The 25,407-nt window shown below is 43.3% G+C and overlaps 1 protein-coding gene across 1 annotated transcript in view; it reads left to right on the top strand.

Moving 5' to 3' along the window:
• Nucleotides 1–24,310, top strand: part of pde10a (phosphodiesterase 10A) — a gene marked incomplete at its 5' end in the record, with an annotated part of 65,176 nt that extends 40,866 nt beyond the window's left edge. The window contains 12 exons of the mRNA XM_080448878.1: nt 3,334–3,476; nt 4,278–4,370; nt 7,207–7,393; nt 9,831–9,973; nt 11,163–11,246; nt 12,402–12,552; nt 13,496–13,651; nt 18,113–18,285; nt 18,411–18,522; nt 19,143–19,223; nt 20,842–20,930; nt 21,939–24,310. Of these exons, the coding sequence (XP_080305004.1) occupies nt 3,334–3,476; nt 4,278–4,370; nt 7,207–7,393; nt 9,831–9,973; nt 11,163–11,246; nt 12,402–12,552; nt 13,496–13,651; nt 18,113–18,285; nt 18,411–18,522; nt 19,143–19,223; nt 20,842–20,930; nt 21,939–22,071 (1,545 nt within the window). The 3' untranslated portion in view covers nt 22,072–24,310. The remainder of the gene's footprint in view (nt 1–3,333; nt 3,477–4,277; nt 4,371–7,206; nt 7,394–9,830; nt 9,974–11,162; nt 11,247–12,401; nt 12,553–13,495; nt 13,652–18,112; nt 18,286–18,410; nt 18,523–19,142; nt 19,224–20,841; nt 20,931–21,938) is intronic.
• Nucleotides 24,311–25,407: the final 1,097 nt, after the last annotated feature.

Below are 25,407 nucleotides of genomic sequence, written 5' to 3'. Positions count from 1 at the left end.
CTAAAAACGGCCATAGCCAACCTTTTCCAGGTAATTTTTTTGTGTAAAAAGCCCATTGAGATTGGGCCGTTTTTAGCCCAAGGAGTGGTTTTGGTGCAAAAAAAAATGCTTGCAATGGATTCAGAATCATAAAAACACCCTAGTTTGACCCCTCACATGCTACTTAAAACGGAATTACATTTCTTGGTAAGGAATTTATTCCTAGATATGACATTATTCGGATAATATTCCCTGACTATCTGTGGTCCATGACCGTTACTTTTCAGGAAATGGAGAGAAAAAAATAACCTGTGTTGCTGAATGTAGTTATTATTATTCACACGCTCTAGTTGACATTTCCATTGGTTCAATCTTTCTAAAACAAAGCATTGAACCATTTTCAAAATGTTTCTAAAATATTGAAAATAGACAGTCAAGCACAGAGCTTATAGATCTGCTATTTTCCACACTCTTGTGCAACAAAGTAGGGCATTACTTTTCAAGAAAAGAAAAAGAAAGTTGAAATATGTAGATACAAGGTTTCTGCCTGACAGCAACAATATTTTAAAAAAAAATCAACAAGGTGAACTTGTTACAATGAAATTCACAAATAAATAAATAAAAAGGATGCATCACTAGCGTTCCAATCTGGGAACCCATGGCTCCTCCCCTTTCTTAGTCCACTTAAAGGTAGGGTAAGTGATATTTTTGGGTTAAAACAAAAAGTATTTTGTTAAAAGGTTAAAGCACTATATTCTGATAGTAATCATTGCTATAGAGTGTTTGTTCAGTAACAGGAGTCTCCCTGTCTCTCCAGCTCTTTAATAAACAGAAAATACATTTTCCGGTAGGTGTCAAAATCTCAGCCAATCAGGAGAAAGTACCCATTTTTAAGCTTAATTTTTATAGTGTTCCAGTTCCAATTTTGCCTGCTCATTTCTTGGTGTCATCACTTACAATTTCACTTGTTTAATCTATATCCTGATTGAGTTCTCTATCCTGATTGGATAAAATGAAACTGAAACTGAAACGAAAATGCATTTTCTGTTTTATAAAGAGCTGGAGAGACAAGGAGAATCCTTTTACTGAACAAACACTCTATAGCAATGAGTACTATCAGAATATAGAGCTATTTAACACTTATTTTAACCAAAGAAAATCACTTACCCTACCTTTAATCCCGGGTGCTTCTGTGTTTATTCCCACTTAACAACAACGCTACATGTTTAGGGCAGCGGTGCTGACAGATTCTGCTGTTAGCAGAATCTGTCTTGAGAGATTACTAGCGTTTTTCTAGCAACAATGCAGCTTTGTAAAGCCAGAGCCGATCTCACAAGTTGCTCATTTGGGCGCTGTTGTGCCTCTGGCTCACAAGACTTCTATAAACAGATGGGAATCAACATGTGCAGGTCTCCCCCCCCCCCCCCACCACCCTTCATGGAGCTACGGATCCTTTGAAGTCTTAGTATACATATATCATATCTTTGCTGTCGGGGCAGAAACCTCTTATCTCCGTATTCTAACCGTTTGTGTTTTTTCGTAAATCAACGACCTAGTTGATCATATTACAGCCTCACACGTTAGCATCACAATGCTTTTGCTTTTGAATTTGAATCCTGAAAAGTAACCGTTTTGGGCATATTATGAGGTTTCCACCCGACAGAGAGGATTATATCATATATTGCAGGGGTCTTCAACGTTTTCAGGCCAAGGACCCCCTAGCTGAGAGAGAGATGAAGCAGGGACCCACTCTATATTGTTTAAAATTGCCTCAGATTCAAAAAAAATCACACCCTGTGTGAAGTGGGCGGTGTCTTGCTAGCTAATCACAATACTGAATGGAGTCAACCAATCATGTACAAAAGATAAATACATTTATTGAAACACTCTTTATGATGGACGAAACCATAACTTAAAAAAAACAAATTTATGTTTTTTTTAAAGTTATGGTTTCTTATATAGGGCTATGCACATGTGTCATGTGACACTGGCCAATCACAGTCCTGAATAGATTGTGATTGGCCAATCACGGTGCAGGGTTAGGCGGGGTAATTTTTTGGCCAATCACAGCGCAGGATAATTGTACAAATTTCCAAACCTCACTTATGTTTACGTGGTCTGCTCTTTTTTCCCCTCTACACCTATGCCTCTTTGCCAAAAATAGCTCACAACGCCTCGCAGCGCGAGGCGTTGTGAGCTTGTAGATCGGCTATTTTTGGCTAAAGTTCTCCTCAGAAAAGGGATGCTAGGGTTCAAGTGGTTAATGTAAAATAAAAAATCCTATCACACAAAGATTTGGCGGACCCCCTGTAGTAACTCTGAGGACCCCCTAGGGGTCCCGGATCCCCTGTTGAAGACCCCTGATATATTGTATATCGTTGTGGGATGGAAATCTTGTATGTCCAAAACTGTTACTATTCAGGAAATGGAAAAAATTACCCCGTGTTCGAAACGGATCCAATTATTGTTTAGTAAGAAGCTATAGGTATATAGCTATAGGGCGAAAACGTAAGAAATTGTAAAATACTATTGTGTACATATACAGCATAGCATGTAGCAGCAGGTATGTGCATGATGCTTAGAACCATGGTTCTCAAAGTGGGTCCGGGGACCCCCAGGGGTACTTGAGGGAGTTGCAGGGGGTCCCCAGCTAAATGATGGATAGGAACCAAATGGACCCTTATGGGTCTGTAACTCTGATGGTGTACAAATGGAACCATATGGACCCTAACGGGTCCATTTGGTTCCATTTGTACACTCTCAGAGTTAAATTAACATTGATTTTACAATAGGAATTGGGGTCCCAGAGATAGAGATGCCATTAAATGGGGTCCGTAGCCTAATGCATGTCAAACTGGGGGTCCTTGAAATAAAAATGGTTGAGAATCACTGCTAGAGCCGTAAAAAATCTTCTCTTATGGGGGGTACCTGGCTTATCTTTTCAAATGGGGGTCCGCGGGCTAATAAGTGTCAATTTGGGGGTCCTTGACATGGAAAAGTTTGAGAACCACTGGCTTAGAACAATAGCATCATATGGTCTCTGTCGGGTGGAAACCTTGTATGTCCCGAACTGGGACTTTTTAGGATTCGATATTACAGACATGACATCTGACTCTTCACTTTTCCTGAATTTACCCTGTATAGTCGTCGTCTCCCCCCCCCCCCTTTGTCGTGCCAGATTTGCCTGGTGTGAAAAGAGGCCAATTCACACCTGGCACCATTTCACACTTTCACGCCTTTGTCCTTGGTCCAATCCACTGATATTCCACTGAAGTGCCAATGGCAGGCTCTCTGAAACTTTGGAATGTCACATCTGTATGTGTATCAAATCATCCCTGGTTTTGTGTGTTACAGATATATGCAAAAAACCTGGTGAACGCAGACAGATGTGCGCTCTTCCAGGTCGATCACAATAACCAAGAACTCTACTCTGACCTGTTTGACATCGGGGAGGAGCACGAAGGCAGGCCTGTGTTTAGGAAAACCAAAGAAATTAGGTGCGTGACATTTATCTCCCATCGCCTGCAGTGTGCTGATGCCGTCTGTGTTCTTTATTTAATTTAGGGCTGCAACTGTTGATTATTTTTCTTAACTATTATTCTATCAATTACTTTTTGGATTAAAGCTGCACTATGTAACTTTCCTCTTTCCTCTACCGGTTTCCTGCGCATGTGCTGAAATCTTTACCATTGAGCTAATAGACCCTGCCTGCTTGCTCAGGGGATACATTTTATATTGACCTTCGGGTAAACATTTGTGTCAGATCCTGTGTCTAGGTGAGATATGACCTTTCACACGATCTAAAAGTCTGAATAGAAGAGCAGGGAGACAATACAACCACCCCAATTGTATAAGTTATATTGTATTAACATACTCTACCATTATTATTAAAGTTACATACTGTGGTGCCGCTTTAATTGAATAGTCGAAGCATGTGTTTTTTTGTGTGATCATTTTTTATGTGTCAATGAACCGATGTGAAAATAAAAATCGGATTTTCTATAATCAACTAAATTGATTAGCATGATTAACCATTTAAGCCATATTTTATGCTTTGTCGCGCAATAGCGTTGCACAGAAATAGTGAATATAGCAGATCTACAAGTTCACAACGTGTCATGATGCTAGGCCTTGTGAGCTTAGAGATCTGTTATTTTTACTAATAGTTTTTTTTCTTCACTTTTTTCATTTCATTTTCTGCCCAAAACATTTTATTTTTATTTTTATTTTTTTATAACCCATTAACTATTGCAGCCCTAGATTGTGTGAGAACTGATAATAAGCCTCTCCTCCCATAGGTTTTCTATAGACAAGGGAATAGCTGGACAGGTGGCCAGGACAGGGGAAGTCCTAAATATCCCAGATGCCTATGCAGATCCTCGGTTCAACCGGTAAGAATCACACACAATCACACAACTACAGGTGCAAAAGAGTGGGTGACAATCAAGCTCTAAACAGTTCAAAATAATTCAAAAATGTCCAAAAAGATTTCGATATTTTTTGAAATTTTTCAAAAATAGCAGATGTACAAGTTCGCAGCTTGTAGACCTGCTATTTTGGTTAAAATTATTGTGATGCTATGTTAACTACTTTTGCTGGAATTTTGAGTTTTAATTTAGTTTAGTGTTAGTTTTAGTTTTCAGGTATTATGAGGAAAAGCCTTGAAGAAAATGTCGGATGAAAGATGCATGACATCAGATATGATTTACAAAATGTGGTATTGTTCAAATTGGGGGAGGGGGGGAGGTGGCTAAGATAAAACGAATTGCAGATGAAAGCTTTGTTTTCATTGTCTCCGCCAGGCCGAAAGGCATGGCGAGAGAGTATGTTTAAACCCCTGTCTGTCCGTCCGTCCGTGTGTGTGTGTGTGTGTGTGTGTGTGTGTGTGTGTGTGTGTGTGTGTGTGTGTGTGTGTGTGTGTGTGTGTGTGTGTGTGTGTGTGTGTGTGTGTGTGTGTGTGTGTGTGTGTGTGTGTGTGTGTGTGTGTGTGTGTGTGTGTGTGTGTGTGTGTGTGTGTCCGTGCGTGTGTCCGTGTGTCCATCTGTCTGTGAACAGCTAATCTCCGGCACCGTTGGCCCAGTCGCTGCAAAACTGTGCACACACACTCCCTGGATGCCAATTCAGAACCTCTGCCCCATTTTTTTTACATGGTCCTGTTATAGCGCCACCAGGAGGCCGATTTGTGCAAAACCCATTTTTTTATATTACTCCTACAGATTGTATCCAAACATCACGCAAATCAGTGCACAGTATCTCTATAGTCATGTGATCAACACGGATCTGTCTGATTTTCCATATTCCATCCTCATTGGCTAAGGTTGGCTTCCAAAGTTTGCAGGATTGGTCCGTTTTGAACTAAATGCCTCAAATCATGAACGCAGCTTGCGATTTCCGTAAAATTTCACACGCACATTCCCACTAGGCCGAGGAAGAAATGCCACTTGAACATTTTCAAATCAGCCTCATGGTGGCGCTATAAAAAGCCCATTTACGTTTCTAACTATAACTGCACCGATCTGCGTGAAACTTTGCACGCATACTCCCTAGAGGCCAAGGAAAAACATCTGCCCTGCATTTTTCACATTAGCCTTTTATAGCGCCACCAGGAGGCCGACTTATGTAAAAAAAATAAAAATAGATTAAGCCTTCAGATTTTATCAAAATTTCACGCAAATCGGTACACATGATCTGTATAGTCAAGTGATCAAGATGGATCTGTTTGATTTTTCATATTCCATCCTGATTGGCTAACATTGTCATCTAAAGTTTGCAGGAGTGGCCCGTTTTGAACAAAATGCCGCAAATCATGAACGCAGCGTCCGATTGCGGTGGAACTTTGCACGCACGTTCGCACTAGGTTGAACAACAAACGCCACCCTTTTCACACTGCCCTATTATAGCGCCACCAGGAGGCCGATTTCATGCAAATCAGTACACATTATGTCTATAGTCAAGTGATCAAGATGGTTCCGTCCGATTTTTCATATTCCATCCTGATTGGCGAATTCCGAACATTGCTGGCCCACAATAACCTACCTGACCTGGCGGAGACCTGTGCTCCGAGGAGCACTTTCTCTAGTTAGTTATGCATTGTTTGTTGTAGTTTTTATGTATTTTTTATTATAGTTAAATTGTAGTTGTTTAAAGTAGTTTTTTTCAACAGTTTGTCTTTTGTTTTATTTAACTGTAATAACCCTGTTCTGGACAATGCTGTTCAGCTCACTTTTTTTCCTATTTCATGGCTGTCTTTAGGATATCATTATTACCATTGTAGCCAAGCAGCCATTCATTAGGCACATGTCTAGATTATTTCACTCTAATCCGAATTAAGATGATTATCCAAAGCCGCCGGATGAGTAAAGCGATCCGCACCACCGCTCTGGGATTAGCTTTTAGCTATAGCAGGACAGCAGCTTGAACGGGTCACGGTGTTACAGAGCCTATTGAATAAATAGTCTCTGTCGGGTGTAAACCTCATATGTCCAAAACTGTTACCTTTTTCAGGATTCAAATTCAAATGTAGCAAAAGAAGCAGATCTACAAGCTCAAAACGGGTCGCTTTGCGCCGCATTTCGAGCTTGCAGATCTGCTACTATTGACGCTGTTGTATGATCATGTAGGGCTTTAATTTACGAAAAAACACAAAGATTTTAACCCATTCAAACGGGGGAACGCATCTGTGTAACAGCTTTATCCATATTTTATACTTTTATACTATTCGAAAATAGCAGATATACAAGCTCATAGCTCGGCACCGAGTGCTGCACTATGAGCTTGTATATCTGCTATTTTCGAAAACTCTTGAACATTTGTGCAAATATTTGACTATATATATATTTTTTAAAGGGAACATTTGCAACTCAAATTTTTGCTTCTGGGGGGTCCCTGGAACAAAATATTCTGAGATGGGGGTCGGCGACCAAATACATATCATTTTGGTTGGTCCTTGACATGAAACATTTTGAGCACCACTGATATAGAAACATGCTTTTCAAAAAACTGTAGGATTTAGAAGACATTTGTAGATTCCCCCAGAAGCAAAGATTTGAGTTACAAATGTTTTTAAAAATGTATACTGTATATTCAAAGATTTGCACACATTTTCACGATAAAAAAAAAAGGAGATCTGAAGCTCGTAGTGCCGCGCTATGAGCTTGTAGATCTGCTATTTTTGAATAGCCAAAGAAATCTAAATGTCTCCTATCCCCCCCCCCCCCCTCCGGACAGAGAGGTGGACCTCAAAACGGGCTACACCACGCGGAACATCCTGTGCATGCCCATCGTGAGCAGAGGTACCGTCATCGGCGTGGTGCAGATGGTGAACAAGCTGAGCGGAAGTGCCTTCACTAAAACGGACGAGAACAACTTCAAGATGTTTGCCGTCTTTTGTGCCCTGGCCTTACACTGTGCAAATGTGAGTCACCCCCGTGGTTATAATAACCATGCATTGATATAAAGAATACAGTTTCTTCATAATTTTAAAAGGGATAGTTCACCCCAAAAAATTACTTATTTTCTATCAATTACACACCCCATGAAGCCTGGAATTCATGTAGATCTTTTAGTTTTTGTCGCTTTCCTAAGCCAATAATTTGATCACCGGCGGAGTCTCTCGTAGGAGACTCAATGGAGAGTCTTTGAGTCTCCTACCGGAGAGTCCGCCGGTCATCAAATTATTGACTCAGGAATGTGACATAAACTAAAAAATCTCCATGAATTCAAGGCTCCATGGGTCGAGTAATCGATAATTTGAACTATCCCTTTAAGTTTTAGCATTAATATTCTAACAACACAAATGATGCAGGATCTATATATGTATATCGTTGCTGTTGGGCAGAAACCTGTTATTTCCATTTCTGAACTTTTTGTGTTTTTTATTCGTAAATTAGCTCTATAACTGCCAAAGACGTTTATAAACGTCTTTGAGAAATTAGCTGTTGCCTGCCAAAGACGTTTAAAAACGTCATGAAAAAAAAAAAAAAAAAAAAATTCTAAAAAGATTCTCTAATTATTTAGTATTGACACCTTTTCGATATTCCAAACGAATAAGGAGATAACAATTTCCAAAGATTTGCTGCTCCATCCACTTCAATGTTAAAATTGAAACGGACAAACAATTCACAATGTTTTTTGGTTTGAAACTACTGGTTTTGAGCTATTTTCAAACATCAAACAACACATGACAACAAGGTCAAATTGACCTCGTTGACATTTGTGAAACCACACCTGAATCTCATCTGTGATTAGAAATTTTCTGGGGATCAATCATACTTGAGAAAAATATTTTGTGGCTATGCGAAAAGGTACCAAAATCGGTCAAAACCCTGGCAGAGGCTACAGACTGTTCTGAAAAAACTCTGGCAGGGTAAGAGTTAACGCCCTACTTGATCATACAAAGTAGCAGATCTACAAGCTCGAAAAAAGTTAATTTTTTTAAATGTATTTTTACAGCGCAAAACTTCCTTTCCCATTTCTAACAAGCCTGTTCATTTGATTGTGTGTGCAGTGCAAAAGGCTTATGTAACGTACGGAACATGAATCATGCTCAAACAGACAGATAGACTTGGTCTGGCTGTCAGAGTCCCCGTCATGTGGGCCTATAACTCTATAACTCGCTGCCTCGTGCGACAAACGTTACGCAGGCAACGCGTCACAAAAGTTAGTTCTGCGATTGATGAGGTGTGTTCACGCTTTAAGGCTCCACAAAGCTCCTTGTTATCCGTCTTTCCTCATTGCCTCGTGTCTCCTCCCTCACCCAAGTCAAACTCAACTGATTTATTTGTTATGATGATGGAAGGTGTGTGTGTGAGGTTTGGCCTCCTGTCCCTTCATGTTTACCAGGGGAAAAGGAGACGTGCGAAACCTCTTACCGGTGTCTAATTTATGTCTTTTTACTTTTTGTGGGTTTGAGGCCTGACTATTCTTTGTGTGTCTGTGTGTATCCACAAGGATCCGTGGATGTGGCTCTGTACTGTGTCTGCAGATGCAAACACACACATTCCAAATTAAATCTGTCTCTCAGATATTTACACTCCTTTGCACACATTTTGCTCTTCCGTGTGTCCGGGCATTAATGGCCAAGAATGAAACGCATTTAGTTGTCTTTATACTCTTTTAACGATGGGTTATTCAGATGGGGGGGGGGGGGGGGGTAGCAACGGATGTCCTCACTCAGCCTCCCCCCAGAGTGTCCATTTTGCTTCTCTAGTGCACGTGCACATGCACTAGACTAGATTGACTGTCTGTGGGGTCACACGCATTCACAAAATCTGGGAGGAACGACATCTAGATCATGCAACAAAGGGAAAAAAAAACAAGGCACTCTTCTGGTGAAAAACATTTAAAAAGCCTTTATTGATGTGGCTAGCTCATAATAGAAGTAGTTAAAAACTGGGATAACAGAAAAGTGCCTTGTTTTTTTTTCCTTTGTTGCAAGTTTTCAGTCCCTCACCAAAGAGCACGTTCTCTACACTTCCGAGCACCAGACCCTTTCTTTTTTTCTGAAGACATCTAAGATCATGTTGACCTTAGCGGACCCTCGCGGCTACGTGAATGTAATGATCAACGGACCGTGGTTTATAAAATTCAACAACTTTGTATTCTAATCGATGCAAAGCTAAAATATTTCATATTGATTGTACACCCCTGAATCAAACAAAATGTGTGATATATCTGCAAATAATCCAATCGGGTTGGCTGAAGAATCTAGGATGATTTTTGTATCACGATGAGACTGGTGATTTTACACCTTCAACAACTACTACTGTATAATAAGCCACAAACTATGTTCACCATGAAATAGACATTCACACACATTCATGATATCTCTCTCTACTGTACCATGTCTGCAGATGTACCATCGGATCCGGCATTCGGAATGCATTTACAGAGTGACCATGGAGAAGCTTTCGTACCACAGCATCTGCACATCAGAGGAGTGGAAGACCCTCACCCAACTCAACCTCCCCACCCCCATATACAAAGAGATTGAAATGTGAGTGGGATTCTTTTTTTCTATGGCTGCATCATCATGAGGTCAAAGCAAACTTTGACCCATTCAATCCGGTAACGCATTCTGTGTCATTTTAGATTTCTTTGGCTCTTCAAAAATAGCAGATATACAAGCTCGTAGCCTCATAGCATGTTTTGATACCATGTGGTTTCACCTGCATGATGTTTTATTGAGTGTTTTGATGCTATGTAGGTGCACATGCATGCTTTGATTTGACTGTGTACAGCACTTTGGTCAATCTCGATTGTTTTAAATGTGCTCTATAAATAAAGCTTGATTTGATTTGATTTGATAGCGCGGCACCGAGTGTCGTGTTATGAGCTTGTAGATCTGCAATTTCTGAAAAAACTAGAAAATGTGTCCAAATCTTTGAATATATTCAACATTTGTAAAATATTTTGTTCCAGGGATCTCCAGAAGCAAAGATTTAAGTTACAAATGCTTTAAAAAAAGATATATTCAAAGATTTTCACACATTTTCACGATAAAAATAAATAAATAGCAGATCTACAAGCTCGTACCTTTTCTTTAAAATATAACACTCTCAAGATTTTTCAAGTGGGCCCTGATCTTAAAAGTTTGGGAACCAATTGCCTTACTACTGTAGATGTGAATCAAGAAAAGAAGTAACCTCATGCAACAGATGTGTTGTAAGTGTGACATCTAGTGGTTGAATGTTGTCTATTGCACCTTTTAATGATCAATACCCTATGAATTTGAAGCAGGACTTTCTTAGCAGAATTGTCTCTATCAGTGGTTCCCAACCTTTTCTGGATCATCTGATTTGATTGATTGATTGAATACTTTATTAACCCATTCAATCCGGGAACGCATTGAAGATTTATTTGGCTATTCAAAAATAGCAGACGATGCTATGAGCTTGTAGATCTGCTATTTTTTTTTAATCGTGAACATTTGTGCAAATCTTTGAATATATATATATATTTTTAAAGCCAACATTTGTAAAATAATTTGTTCCAGGGATCCCCCAGAAGCAAAGATTTGAGTTACAAATGTTACAAAAATTATCTATATTTTATTTTATTTTGGGGTGAACTATCCCTTTAAGCCTGTGGTTTCCATTTCCATGCTCTCATCATGTGTCTTCTCACACCCAGGCGTGCAGAGGACACACTTCTCTAAACTACTGTCTCTGCCATCGCCCCCTCAGGTTCCACTTTGACATCAGTCCCCTGGAGGACATCTGGCCTGCTGTGTTTGTCTACATGATCCATAAGTCCTGTGGGAAGACCAGGTATAACTCACTGCAGGAGGAGGAGGCCATGATGCCCTGGATGTCTTTACTAGGGACCAGGGGCCACCTCACACTAAGTTCAAACTTAGCCTAGTTATAGCTTAAATGGCTTTTAAAAAGCCATTTAAGCTTTTAAGCCATTAAAAAGCCATTTAACCCATTTAGCCGGGATAGTATCTGTCATTTTAGATTTCTTTGGCTACAAGCTCATAGCGCCGCACTGCAATTTTTTTTTTTAATTGAAAATTTGTGCAAATCCTTAAATATACAATATATATATTTTTTAATATATACATTCAAATATTTGCACACATTTTCACGATTTTTCAAAAAATAGCAGATCTACAAGCTCATAGTGGCACTGAGTGCCGCGCTATGAGCTTGTAGATCTGCTATTTTTGAATAGCCAAAGAAATCTAAAATGACACAGATACTTTCCCGGATTGAATGTTTTTAAGCTGTAACTAGGCTACTCTCCTTATATGGCCCCAGAGCCATATAAGGAGAGTTGTGTCACCTCCGTTCACTTCATCGGGCCAGTCTTCTACAGAGCCTTCTATTGGCGAATTAGTGACAAAGCCCTGAACCAGGAAGTTTACGGAATGCACTGGAGTCTATGAGCGTTTGTCACTATTTCCAGTTTACACGAACCGCGTGACCGGCGCTGTTCTCTGCCCCCTTGTCGACGTAACTCTTCCAATAGAAGGCTCTGCTAGGGGCAACCTCGGTTGATGGCTTTAAGAGGCAGCTAAAAACACACACTTCTATGACCTTGCCTGATCTCCTTATTATCTGATTTGACCCTTTTTTATTTCACTGTTTGTTAAATTTTCAACTCAACTTGTATTATTATCATTCCAGGGGGTCCCCAGCTAAACTTGTTAGTACAGCATCATAATCATTTTAACCCCTTTATCCATATTTTATTCGAAAATAGCAGATGTACAAGCTCACTCCGAGCTATTTTTGAGCATTTTAAAATAGTATATATAATTTGTGTGTGTGTGTGTGTGTGTGTGTGTGTGTGTGTGTGTGTGTGTGTGTGTGTGTGTGTGTGTGTGTGTGTGTGTGTGTGTGTGTGTGTGTGTGTGTGTGTGTGTGTGTGTGTGTGTGTGTGTGTGTGTGTGTGTGTGTGCGTGCGTGCGTGCGCCACAGCTTTGAGCTGGAGAAGCTGTGTCGGTTCACCATGTCCGTGCGCAAGAACTACCGGCGTGTTCCGTACCACAACTGGAAGCATGCGGTGACGGTGGCTCACTGCATGTACGCCATCCTCCAGAGAACCACCGACCTCTTCACTGACCTAGAGGTGTGTTCCTCATCCCGTCTGCCTTTAAAAGGGATAGTTCACCCAAAAAAGCCAATTCGATGACCAGCAGACCGGTAGGCAGCGGTTCCGGTAGGAGACACAAAGGAGACTTTTTGTATCTCCTACCGGAACCGCTGCTGGTCATCAAATTATTGGCTTAGGAATGCGACAAAAACAAAACAAAAATCCATTAATTCAATTCTCCATGAGGTGATTAATCGATAGGTAAAGGCATTTTGGGTATGAACTATCCCTTTAACCACTTAAAGTTGTACAATGCAGAATCACAAATAACGATTTTTAGCAACCTCTGCTGGTCACTACCGTCACTGCATACAATTTCCGTAGTCCTCGATTACCCAGAATTCCATTCGTTTTCACCGGAAGCCGGAAGCGTTTCAAAAAGCGATCTTTTAATTGTTTTATACTATTTACGGATCGTTTCTCTTAGCCAGTGGAGCATTAGTTACCATGAGCTGTGCTTTCTTTTTCTATTCTTTTTCGATCTTCCAATCCTACATTCTCTTGAAATCAGCGTGAGGTTCCTTTTTGTTATTAGCGCGGTAGTTCCTGGCCAAACAGGAAACCGTTGCGGTATTTCCTGGCCGACGTCATGACGTCGGCCAGGACGTCGGCCACGACGTCATGACGTTGGCCAGGAACGTCATTTTCCCGGGAAAGTCCCCCCAGTCCACGTTCAATAGAAAATATATAAATAAAAGGCTTCCGGGGGTGAAATTCATGGAGTGGGTGTAGTGAAACTTTTGCCACTCACAAAAGATATACAATTTAACTTTAGTTTTGTTGAAAACGTTACCTAGTATGCCTTTAAGCACTTAAACCCTCTAAACCACTGGTTCTTTAAAGTGTGGTCTGGGGATCGAGGACCACTGATTTATTGAACCCAGTGTTGTGTCCTTGGTGTGCTTGTTGGCGTGAACAGAAGAAGGGCCTGTTGGTAGCGTGTCTGTGTCACGACCTGGACCACCGGGGCTACAGCAACACCTACCTGCAGAAGTTTGACCATCCACTGGCTGCCCTGTACTCCACCTCCACCATGGAGCAACACCACTTCTCCCAGACCGTCTCCATCCTGCAGGTACAACAACTACTGTTACACACACACACCAATACACTGCTTAATATTGATTGTAGCAAATTACAAATACAAAACAATATATATATATATATATATATATTAGGCATGTAACGATTTATCGTAAATCGATAAAAATCTATTCAAACTGGTGACAATCGATTTAATAAAAAATGTATCGCGATGCAAACACCAGAGGGCTTGTAAAAAAAATAAGAAAATACAGGATCTTTGTAAGAGAATTGATAAAAAAAAATGTTTTCTGTCCTTTGCTACTGTATTGTAAAGAGGATAAGAAAAAACACAGTATATCGTTTGTCTGGAAAATAATTTTGTGTTTAAAAAATCGTGAAAGATTGTATCGTGAACCTAGTAGTCTGGTTCACTATGTAATTTTGTTGGATTTTTTTGAAGATTTGCAAAACTATACATTTTTGGAAAGGTTATTGTCTAAGGAATCAGAAAATCAATGTTGCCATTTGCCCAGATGTGTATACGGCGGCCATATTGGCAATTACAAAATGGCCACCCTAAAATGTACGTTTTTTAATATCTCTGCCTCTAAATAAGCTGGAACATTGATTTTAACTGCTAAACCTACATTTTCAGGGTCAAGGAATCCAATGGTGCAAGTTATTATTTCATTTTTTATCATCCCATTGACATAATCCACCATATGGGTAAAAAACAGCACAGCCCAGGCAGTCAGTCAGATACTAACTGTTCTTTTTATTTATTTTAACTGTGAACTTTGGATGTTTGTGTAACCATATTAAACATCATGACATGTGTAATCATAGACAGTCTCTATGCATCATCATAATCATCATCATCATCATCATCACTTTCGTGCATCACAGCTTGGGAATCGTCATCGTTCTGGCACTGGCTGCTGCACTGACACATTTCAGTACAGGCTAAGTCCTTAGCTTTGCAGGAACATCTGCCAGAAGAACAGTCAGATTTACACTTGCATTGAACCATCTCAAGGATGGCCTTTGGAGCTGGGAGGACCTCTGTGGTCGTTGGTTTCAGCATGCCATCCAAGTGTTTGAAGTACCCATTTTGCAGGGGATCCAGCTGTGGATCCTGCAGAGCAATGGCTGCTTGTGCCCATGCCCTTGTTTGGACATGGACTCTCAAGATGTGCTGCTTCAGAGCTCCAGGTGTTGGAGGGAGCTTGTCACTTTCTGCCCTGTGTTTGCAGAACAGATGCCATCGCAGTTCAGGGATTGTCTTGATGTTGATACCCTTGTGTTGACAGCTCCAGTGTTGACAGCATTCCTTCTGTCACTTCTGCTTCATCCAAAAGCACTCCAGACCCAACTTTTCCCAGCCCGGATATATGGAACAGGCGTGCGGACGCCGAGGACGGGCCGACGGCAGGCGAGAGAGAGGCCTCCGGTCGGACACGGCCGGGCGGCCTGGCACCCTGGAGGTCCTCGGCGAGCCCAGGACGATCTGGGCTCGGCAGTGGCCCCCTCCTTTGAAATTCTCTCCCGGGACTATCGGCAACCTTTCCCAGCCCGGATATATGGACCAGCATGCGGACGCTGGGGACGAAACGCAGGCAGGCCGCCCCAGATTGCGGGCCTGCCGGCGGCCGCTAGTCGCTGCACTGTGACCCGGGAACCAGGCCGCCCCGAAGGCCGTGGAACCCACTACGTTCTGACCGATTGGCACTCGTAGCCCGCCTCTTGCAAGGGCCCCGCCGGCACCTTGTGTGCTTCGGCGGACGCTGCTTGCAGCCTGCGGGCCCAACCAGGCACGGAGGGACCACGTGCGGAGAGGCCCCGGCCTGTCCTCCGCACTCCTCCGCGGCCGACACCGGCCTAACGAGACCGAGACGCCCCGTCTGCCCTAGTTGCCCTGCCACGGACCGTCCGAGGGCCCCCGCGGTCGGCCTCGCCTCGAGCCCCATCACGGGGCTCGGCAAGGAGATCCGTTTGCCACAGGGGCACGCTCCGGAGACTCGTTTCTCAAACCCTGCGTGTGTCGCGTACTCCGGCGACCGACCAAACAGCTGCGAAACGGGCCATGGGCGCCGATCCCCCGTAACATCCTGTCGACCTGGGTAGAGGGCAAAGGAGGATGTGGCGACCGTCGCAGTGCGCGCCACCGGGAGCTCCCGCCGCCCCTCTCACGGGGGGCCTTGGCGGTCTCCGCGGACCGGCAACCCCACGGTGCGCGCCTCAGCTGGGCGCGCTCTCTGCGGCGGAACAGGAGGCCTACCTGGTTGATCCTGCCAGTAGCATATGCTTGTCTCAAAGATTAAGCCATGCATGTCTAAGTACAAACGGCTTGTACAGTGAAACTGCGAAAGGCTCATTAAATCAGTTATGGTTCCTTTGATCGCTCCTCAGTTACTTGGATAACTGTGGTAATTCTAGACCTAATACATGCAAACGGGCGCTGACCTTCGGGGATGCGTGCATTAATCAGATCCTAAACCCTCGCGGCGCGGCGCTCTCGGGCGCCGCGTCGTCCGCTTTGATGACTCTGGATAAACTCGGGCAGATCGCCCGCCCTCCGTGGCGGCGATGTGTCATTCGAGTGTCTGCCCTATCAACTTTCGATGGTACGCTACGTGCTTACCATGGTGACCACGGATAACGGGGAATCAGGGTTCGATTCCGGAGAGGGAGCCTGAGAAACGGCTACCACATCCAAGGAAGGCAGCAGGCGCGCAAATTACCCACTCCCGGCACGGTGAGGTAGTGACGAAAAATAGCAATCCAGGACTCTTTGGAGGCCCTGTAATTGGAATGAGTGGACTTTAAATCCTTTGACGAGGAGCCATTGGAGGGCAAGTCTGGTGCCAGCAGCCGCGATAATTCCAGCTCCAATAGCTTTAATATCTTAAAGTTGCTGCAGTTAAAAAGCTCCTAGTTGGATCTCCGGGTCCGGAGCATTTACTTTGAAAAAAATAGTGTTCTAAGCAGGCCCGAGTCGCCTGAATACCGCAGATAGGAATAATGGAATAGGACCCTGGTTAATTTTTTTACTTCCTTGTTAACTTAAAACTTAAAAATTCTGTATCTAGGCTCCTGAGTACTTTTTTTTTCTCAATGAAACATCTGAAATAACTCTGGCATTCAATGTGTTAACTACTTTCGCGGCCCCGTGTGGTTGGCGACTAACTTCTTAGAGGGACAAGTGGCGTTCAGCCACACGAGAAGGAGCAATAACTGGTCTGTGATGCCCTTAGATGTCCGGGGCCGAAATTATTCCCCATGAACGAGGAATTCCCAGTAAGTGCAAGTCACCAGCTCGCGTTGATTAAGTCCCTGCCCTTTGTACACACCGCCCGTCGCTACTACCGATCGGATGGCTTAGTGAGGTCCTCGGACGGGCCCCGCCGGAGTCGGTCACGGCCCCGGCGGAGCGCTCGGAAGACGCCCGAACATGACTATCTAGAGGAAGTAAAAGTCGTAACAAGGTTTCCGTAGGTGAACCTGCGGAAGGATCATTACCGTTCTGTCCGGCACCCTCGCGCGGGGGTCTGGAATGCCTGAACATGCCACAACATAAAATAATTAACAAATACAGTCTGAGGGCAATGATTACTGGCCTTTTGTACAGTCACTGCAAATAAAATGCTTGCAACGGGAACTACTTGGTGTGTGGATCTACTCTCAAGTATAGTGTAAGCTACACTTTTTGATTCAGCACCCATCCTAGTAGTATTGGGATGTGCATGTCTTTGTAATAATTTCCGCAATTAATATCAGCCACAGTTTGATCATTTTGGACACACTTATGGAAGCTTAGAGTAGCAATAATACAAAAACAAAAATGTCTTTAAAAGTATCAGTGGTAAGTTAACATTTTATTTAATTTGAATGAGCAAGTGGAACATGTTTTTAGGAACAGCTGGAATATGAATTGATAAATGATTTTCTTATTTCAAAGATATTGCAAGAAAACAACCATATCTGGTCATTTTGGACTCAGTCATGCATCTAAGGGTTAATGTTGTAAAGTTTTGTAGCTTTATAATTACCACCATTGGATTCCTCGACACTGAAAATGTAGGTTTAGGAGTTAAAATCAATGTTCCAGCTTATTTAGAGGCCGAGATATTAAAAAACATAAATTTTATGGTGGCCATTTTGTAATTGCCAATATGGCCGCCATATACACATCTGGGCAAATGGCAACATTGATTTTCTGATTCCTTAGACAATAACCTTTCCAAAAATGTATAGTTTTGCAAATCTTCAAAAAAATCCAACAACATTTTAAATCAAAGCATAAGGAACCAGACTATAGTGTCCTGATTTGAATCGTATCGTGAGTTAAGTGAATCGTTACATGCCTACTATCTATGATGGACAAATTATTTTGATAACTGTTCCGTTGAAATCAGTGTTTCCGCAGATGGCCCGCTGCAGCAGCATGGCTGAGCCGAACGCCTCATAAGTGGAGCTTTTGCTTTTTTATTGATCTCTTTGTTTCTCATAGCTGGAAGGGCACAATATTTTCTCCAACCTGACTTCCAGCGAGTACGAGCAGGTGTTGGAGATCATCCGGAAGGCCATCATCGCCACGGACCTCGCCCTTTACTTCGGCAACCGCAAGCAGCTGTCGGAGCTGCTCACCACGGGCGGTCTGGACCTCGAAAACCATGCACACAGGTCAGGTCAAAAGGTCAACAGCTCAGTCAAGTCACACTGAGCCCTGGCGATGCAACCGAGGCCACAGGATTCTGAAGGATTGAGCTATGCCTCACAACTATAATAAAGATTTTTTTCTCCCGTAGGGACCGCGTGATTGGTCTGATGATGACGGCATGTGACCTGTGCTCTGTCACCAAGGTTTGGCCAATCACGCGACTCACGGCCAACGACATCTACGCCGAGTTCTGGGCTGAGGTGAAGTTGGAAACTGTTCATTTCCAATTCATACTTTAGTCCTAATTTGTTACAGTCGCCACGACTGTGGCGCTCACCGGCAACAACATATTTTCAAGCGAAAACCAGCTTAATTACTTAACACAGGACGTCTCTGTACTACAGTATACTATGTTTAAATAACATTGTATATTTATGTTCAGTCAACAGAATATTCCAGGTCCTTTAGGGCATTGGTTCTCAAAGTGGGGTCCGGGGACCCCCTTGGGGTCCTTGTGGGGGGTACCAGGGGGTCCCCAGCAAAATTAGTTAATATAGCGTCACAATCATTTTAACCACTTTAACCATATTTTATACTTTGGCTATTCAAAAATAGCAGATATACAAGCGCTATGAGCTTGTAGATCTGCTATTTTTGAATAATCCTCTCACAAATTTTTTTTTTTGGGAGACTGGGTCCGCAGCAAAAAAAAAACTTCATTTTGGGGGTCCTTGACATGAAAAAGTTTGAGAACCACTGCTTTAGGGGTTGTGAAGTATCACAAAGTCAACAAACAAGACAAAAGTCAGAGCAGTGACGTCATACAGATAAAAGAACAGTAGGTGCAGTACAAACCCCTCTTGTTTGCACGTCTCTATAGGGAGATGAAATGAAGAAGATTGGCCTGCAGCCCATTCCTATGATGGACAGGGATAAGAAGGACGAGGTGCCCCAGGGACAGGTAAAGACCTTGGAATGACGTGTGTCTCACCTACTATTACTTCTCCTGTTCAGAGTGTCATGTGTCCAGACCTGCGTCTGCGTTCCAGGTGAGTCGTGATGACGGTGGTTCAGGGCATTAGAATACATTAGAATTCTCTCCACATACCGTCTCCAGTGACGACTTGTGATCAGATTTCTCTGGTGAGCCACAAGGTCAATCGTTGTTCAAAAAGTGAAAGCAGATACATGAACGAGACCAGAAAGGTGATCTCCTCCTCCCCACAGCGCAGATATCTGCCAGCCAGGCCTGGTTGCCCTACCCAGGGCTGTGTAAGGCGTGGGGTACGTGCGGCCGACAGGATATTACAAGTGGGCCCTCAAATAATTGGTAAAACACTTAAAGCGGTGGTGCCATGGTTTTGTACTTTTTCAGTTTCTCATGTGTCTAAGGTTGACGGTACTCCATTAGACCCCGTGGCATGTGGTACAGTCAGACATGAAAGGTTTCATGACATGCTGGTTTACAAAACATTAAAAGTCTTTGTCATGGTCCTTCAAACGTGTATTAAGCGTTAGTTAGCGCTGCTGATGGGCGCGCCACTGGGGGTCGGGGCCGTGTACCTGTGGAACCGCAGCCGGGCCAGAGAGCAGGACAGCATGGGTCCATTTAGACCGGGCCCAGGCAGTGAAGAGCAAAGGGTATCAAGTAGTTCAAGGCTGGCAAGTATGAGCAGGCCATTCAGTGCTACACAGAGGCCTCTGCCCCACCGAGCAGAAGTACTGACCCGTCCACCTTCTACCAGGACAGAGCTGCTGCTTATGAGCAGCTGAGGAAATGGACAGACGGACGGACGGACGGACGGACGGACGGACGGACGGACGGACGGACGGACGGACGGACGGACGGACGGACGGACGGACGGACGGACGGACGGACGGACACGGTTTTTACATTTTGACAGGTTTCTCAATGTTGAAGTCAGGATGAGTCCAAATCTCGACCAGGTCTTCTCTCATGGGTGGTTAATGGGAACGAGCCACCCTGAAGACCACTGTACAGCGCATGCACGCACTCACGCACTTACGCACGCGCGCGCAGACACACGCACGCACGTACGCACGTGCGCACGCGCGCGCGCGCACACACGGGGGGCACGGCTGGGTTGCGCGATCCAGAAGGGTAAAACTCACTTATTATCCATTTAACTATTATCAGTCCATCTTCCACAACTAAACTGGAAAACATTTTAAATCATGAGCTGTGTTGAGACGTATCGTTCCATACCCGGTCGACGCATCCGTGGGGGGATATGCGCACATGATCTGGCAACCCGGGAGCCATTCATCCCATAGCTCGCGGGGCCATCCCACATCTGGGCAGCCGTAACCATGGCGACATTCTTTTACATAAAAACGCGAATAAAAAGCTGACAGCTGGGGAAATCTAAAAACGGGCTTGGCAGTTCCGTGCACATGGTAATGGTCAATGGCTGTGTGCAATTTCAGATCAATAGCTCCAGCCACTGAGGAGAACCGGGCAGAACAGTTTTTGTCTCACCACCGGAGGTTGTGGAATTATAGGAGGATGTATCATCATACCAAGTACTTCACTAGTTGTTTATTGTGTGTTCCTTAAGGTTGGATTTTACAATGCGGTTGCTGTCCCATGTTATACAACACTGTCGGAGCTCTTCCCTCCATCCGGCCCTCTTCTTGAGTACTGCAAGTGAGTACTCATCCTTGACTTACTCTCTCTCTCTGTGTGTGTGTGTGTGTGTGTGTGTGTGTGTGTGTGTGTGTGTGTGTGTGTGTGTGTGTGTGTGTGTGTGTGTGTGTGTGTGTGTGTGTGTGTGTGTGTGTGTGTGTGTGTGTGTGTGTGTGTGTGTGTGGGTGGGTGGGTGGGTGGGTGGGTGGGTGGGTGTGTGTGTGAGATCTTCAGAGAATGCAAACATGCGTTTCAGCTTGGCCCTCTACGTCAGCACAGAGGCTCTGGGTGGGCAGCTGGAGCCAGGCTGATGGTGGGATCAGCCACTGATTGGGGGGGGGGGGTCATAGCTGAGTGGTTAGAGAGGCCCTCTGGCAATGGGAAGTTTAAGGGCAAGGTCAAGTTGGGCGTTAATTTGGGGACTTCCCATTACTCCGACTACGTGGCTTGGCGTGCGGTTAGGGTTAGGGATAGGCTTAGTAACGGGTTAGGGTTCGGGTTAGGGATAGGCTTAGTAACGGGTTAGGGTTAGGGATAGGCTTAGTAACGGGTTAGGGTTAGGGATAGGCTTAGTAACGGGTTAGGGTTAGGGTTAGGGATAGGCTTAGTAACGGGTTAGGGTTAGGGTTAGGGATAGGCTTAGTAACGGGTTAGGGTTCGGGTTAGGGATAGGCTTAGTAACGGGTTAGGGTTCGGGTTAGGGATAGGCTTAGTAACGGGTTAGGGTTAGGGATAGGCTTAGTAACGGGTTAGGGTTAGGGATAGGCTTAGTAACGGGTTAGGGTTCGGGTTAGGGATAGGCTTAGTAACGGGTTAGGGTTAGGGTTAGGGATAGGCTTAGTAACGGGTTAGGGTTAGGGTTAGGGATAGGCTTAGTAACGGGTTAGGGTTCGGGTTAGGGATAGGCTTAGTAACGGGCGAGTCGGACCAACTCGCACGAAAAAACACAAAAAGTTAAAATATGGAGATAAGAGGTTTCTGCATGTTGCCTGTACTGTACTGTATGTGAGCATGTGCTGTGTTCTGCAGGGACAACCTGAACCAGTGGGAGATGATCGTAAGTGGAGAAGCAGAAGACGTGGTGCCGAGCCCCCCAGAGCCTCTGGTGGAGCCCAGTGAGGAGGAGCCTTCTGATTCAGGCCCGGTCAAGGTGGACAACTAACCAACGGGGCCAGGATCTAGACCCCCAAATCCTGCCAAGGACTTTTTGTCTGGACATCCTGGGTGGAAGGAGCTCATTTCCTGTTGTTTTGCAGGAAAAGGGCATCATAGCATGAATGGGTGCAGAAGGTGACTCAAAAAAAACACACACACACACACACACACACACACACACACACACACACACACACACACACAAACAGTTACCTCATTGGGTGACAAAGTTGTCAACACTGACAATTCCACCGGTCCCAGAGACTGACAGACACAGTGGACGCTGGAGGGACTTGAACCCTCCACCCTATACGTCCACTCAGCTTGGGAATTTCTTCTAGTAGAATGGACTCGAGTCGTCTGTTTTCTTTTTTTGGGGGGTTGTTTATTTTGTTGTTCCATGTTATTTTATTATTTTTATTTGACTTCAGCTGATTTTCTTTTATGGTCTTGTATTTGCAGAAGCCTTACTCACTGAACCTTTCCAGAGGCTAAGATGTGTGAAATCTTAGCTTCTGTTGGGGTCAGTCTTTCCTTTTTTTTTTTATGGTACTGTTTTGCCTTTCTGTGGTAGATTTATTGTTTGCATACTACTTCAGATAGGTATTCAGAGACAGAAGGAATGTGGTTTTTTTTGCATGTCAAAGCCATCTTATTAACCACTTTAACCCTGGTGTCCCAAATTTGGGCACGTCCATTATAGGTGAGAATCTTCAAAACTAAAACAAATTTGAGAATGTTTCGGATATATATATAGCGGGTCTACAAGCTCACAGTGCGTTGCAGTGCGGACACACTGTGATCTTGGAGATTGGCTTATTTTTTCTTAATAGTTTTAAAACACTTTTAAGTGGTTAAGTGGTTAAAAAGGTGACCGCCAGAATGTTTTATATTACTTCTTTTGAGCAAAAATCCTTTGCAGTACTTGAATAATATACATACAGCCTATTCTATGTGGAGATTACAGAAATCCCCCACAAGCGATATTGTGCAAATCATAGATCAGTGGTTCTCTGGGTATCTAATAGGTATCTAACTCTGAGAGTGTACACATGGAACCAAATGGACCCTACCCCTGATGGTCCCCGGACCCGCCGTTGAGAACCACTGTCATTGACGAACGGAGAAAGGTTCAAAGGTCATTCCTTTCAGCAGTTTCCTGTCGTGTGATTTTCTCTCCAGACGTTAGTTGATCATCAACAGGTTCAACTTGAAGCTCTTATTGTAAGATGATGATCTTTCTCTCATTTGTTACCAGTTTCTTATGGTAAGATGATCATCTTTCCATACGGGTCCATTTGGTTCCATTTGTCCACTCTCAGAGTTATGGGGGAGGGGAGGGGGGGGGCAGTCCTTGCAATTAAAACGTTTGAGAACCACTGACATAGATACAACTGTGACGGCAGGAGTTAAATAATGTCAACAAACCCAGTGGAGTCACACGAGAGTCACAATGTTCCAACCAGAAGTGGCCCCCCCACACAAAAAAAAACCTCCCCCCACCTCCCCCCCTGGCACTGAGGGACCAGCTGTATACATCAGCTTGTTGAGGTTAGCAGTGTCTGACCTTGGGCTTGGGCAGTTAGTTTTTTAAGGATAACCGCTGAGTTCACAAGACAAAAAAAAAAGGAACAAAGCACACAAATAGCATCAATAGGGATCATTTTGCAGCATGCCTGGAGTATGCGTACGGTTGAACAATGTTCCCTTTCTCGTAATCTTATGTAATACTGGCTTATAGATCATTTGGAGGGGGAAAAAAGCTACATTTTGGAGAAACTGAAAAACTTTTAGCCTGGGAAAGTCATCACTTTTTTTTTAGCAAAATATAATAAAAACATTCACATTTCAGATAAAAAGAAAAACACAAAACTACACGCAAGCTACTTCACTGTGTTCCCCCGAGAGACGCAGTGCCATGTTTTTTTTTTGCAAAGAAATAATACAATTTTACTGTGATGTTGATAAATATATATTTTCAGCCTTTTATGCAATGATCTGTCACTTACACTAATTCACAACACGTGACTTCGCCATGATGAATTATTGAGTGAACTAAAAAGGAGAACGAGTGCAGTTAAGAGTAGAGTCATGCATTTTGTACAAACAACATTTCAACTAATGTTAGAGCTTTTCTCCACGTTCTTGCTGTTTGAAGCTCATAGACTATAAGTGTGGTTGAACATCGATGCCAATAGCTGATCAACAAGGACCTCTGATTAACCCATTGAGACCTGGAACGCATCTGTGTCACTTTATATTTCTTTGGCTATTCAAAAATAGCAGATCTACAAGCTCATAGCGCGGCACCGAGTGCCGCGCTATGAGCTTGTAGATCTGCTATTTTTGAAAAATCTTGAAAAAAAACTGTTAGGATTTAGAAAAAAATGTAAGAACAGGTCTTAATGGGTTAAGAAGCCTGCCATACAGACATCAATTTAGATTAGCGGTTCTCAACCTGTGGGGTAGGGCCCACTGTGCGGGCCATGAGGATATCGCAAGTGAGCCCCCAAGTAATTGGCAATAAAACATACATTATTTTCTTTTAAATAAAGTAAAAAATATATTCTTTCTTTAAAAGCTGCACTATGTAACTTTCCTCTTCTATCCCGGATTTGAACCCGGTATCCTGCACAACTAGTGCTGAAATGTTTACCATTGAGCTATAATAGAGCCTGCCTGCTTGCTCAGGGGAAAATGTTAATCTTGACCATCGGGTCAGAATTGGTATCAGATCCTGTGTCTAGGTGAGACATGACCTTTGACGCCATCTGAATGTCTCAATATAGAAGAGCAGGGAAACAAAATACAACCACCCCAATTGTTTAAGTTATATTGTATCAACATACTCTACCATACAGATATGGACAAAATGATTTCATAAATAAAAAACATTCTACATATTGCCGCTTTAAAACCTTGAAAAATGTGTAAACATGCTCTGAAAATGCATGCAGTACACCCATCTGACCACTGGGGGGCCGCGAATGCTTTCAAGATTTTCAAGTGGGCCATGTTCCAGAACAGTTTGGGAACCGCTGTTTTTAGATCCTACTGTACCTTCAATATCCTCTCATAGCTAAGGAACAGGGGGCCATTCTAAATACTAGAAAACATCTGCTACAGATATATATTTTTCCACAATATCTAACTGCTCCTTGTTAAAGGGGGTATAAGTGATGTGTTTTTGTTAAAAACGTAGCAAACACGCTATAGCAATTATTTCAGTTAGAATATAGAGCAATTTCACCCAACAAACATTTCAACAAGAAAATATGGCATACACTCCCTTTAAGCCAAAGTAAATCACAAGTCTATCACTGGGATTGCGTCTCTTTCGTTC

This window comes from Gymnoscopelus braueri (assembly GCF_963280865.1).
Source record: "Gymnoscopelus braueri genome assembly, chromosome: 14".
NCBI lineage: Eukaryota > Metazoa > Chordata > Actinopteri > Myctophiformes > Myctophidae > Gymnoscopelus > Gymnoscopelus braueri.
The sequence above is the reverse complement of the archived record's forward strand: the minus strand, read 5'-3'. Positions and strand labels throughout refer to the sequence as shown.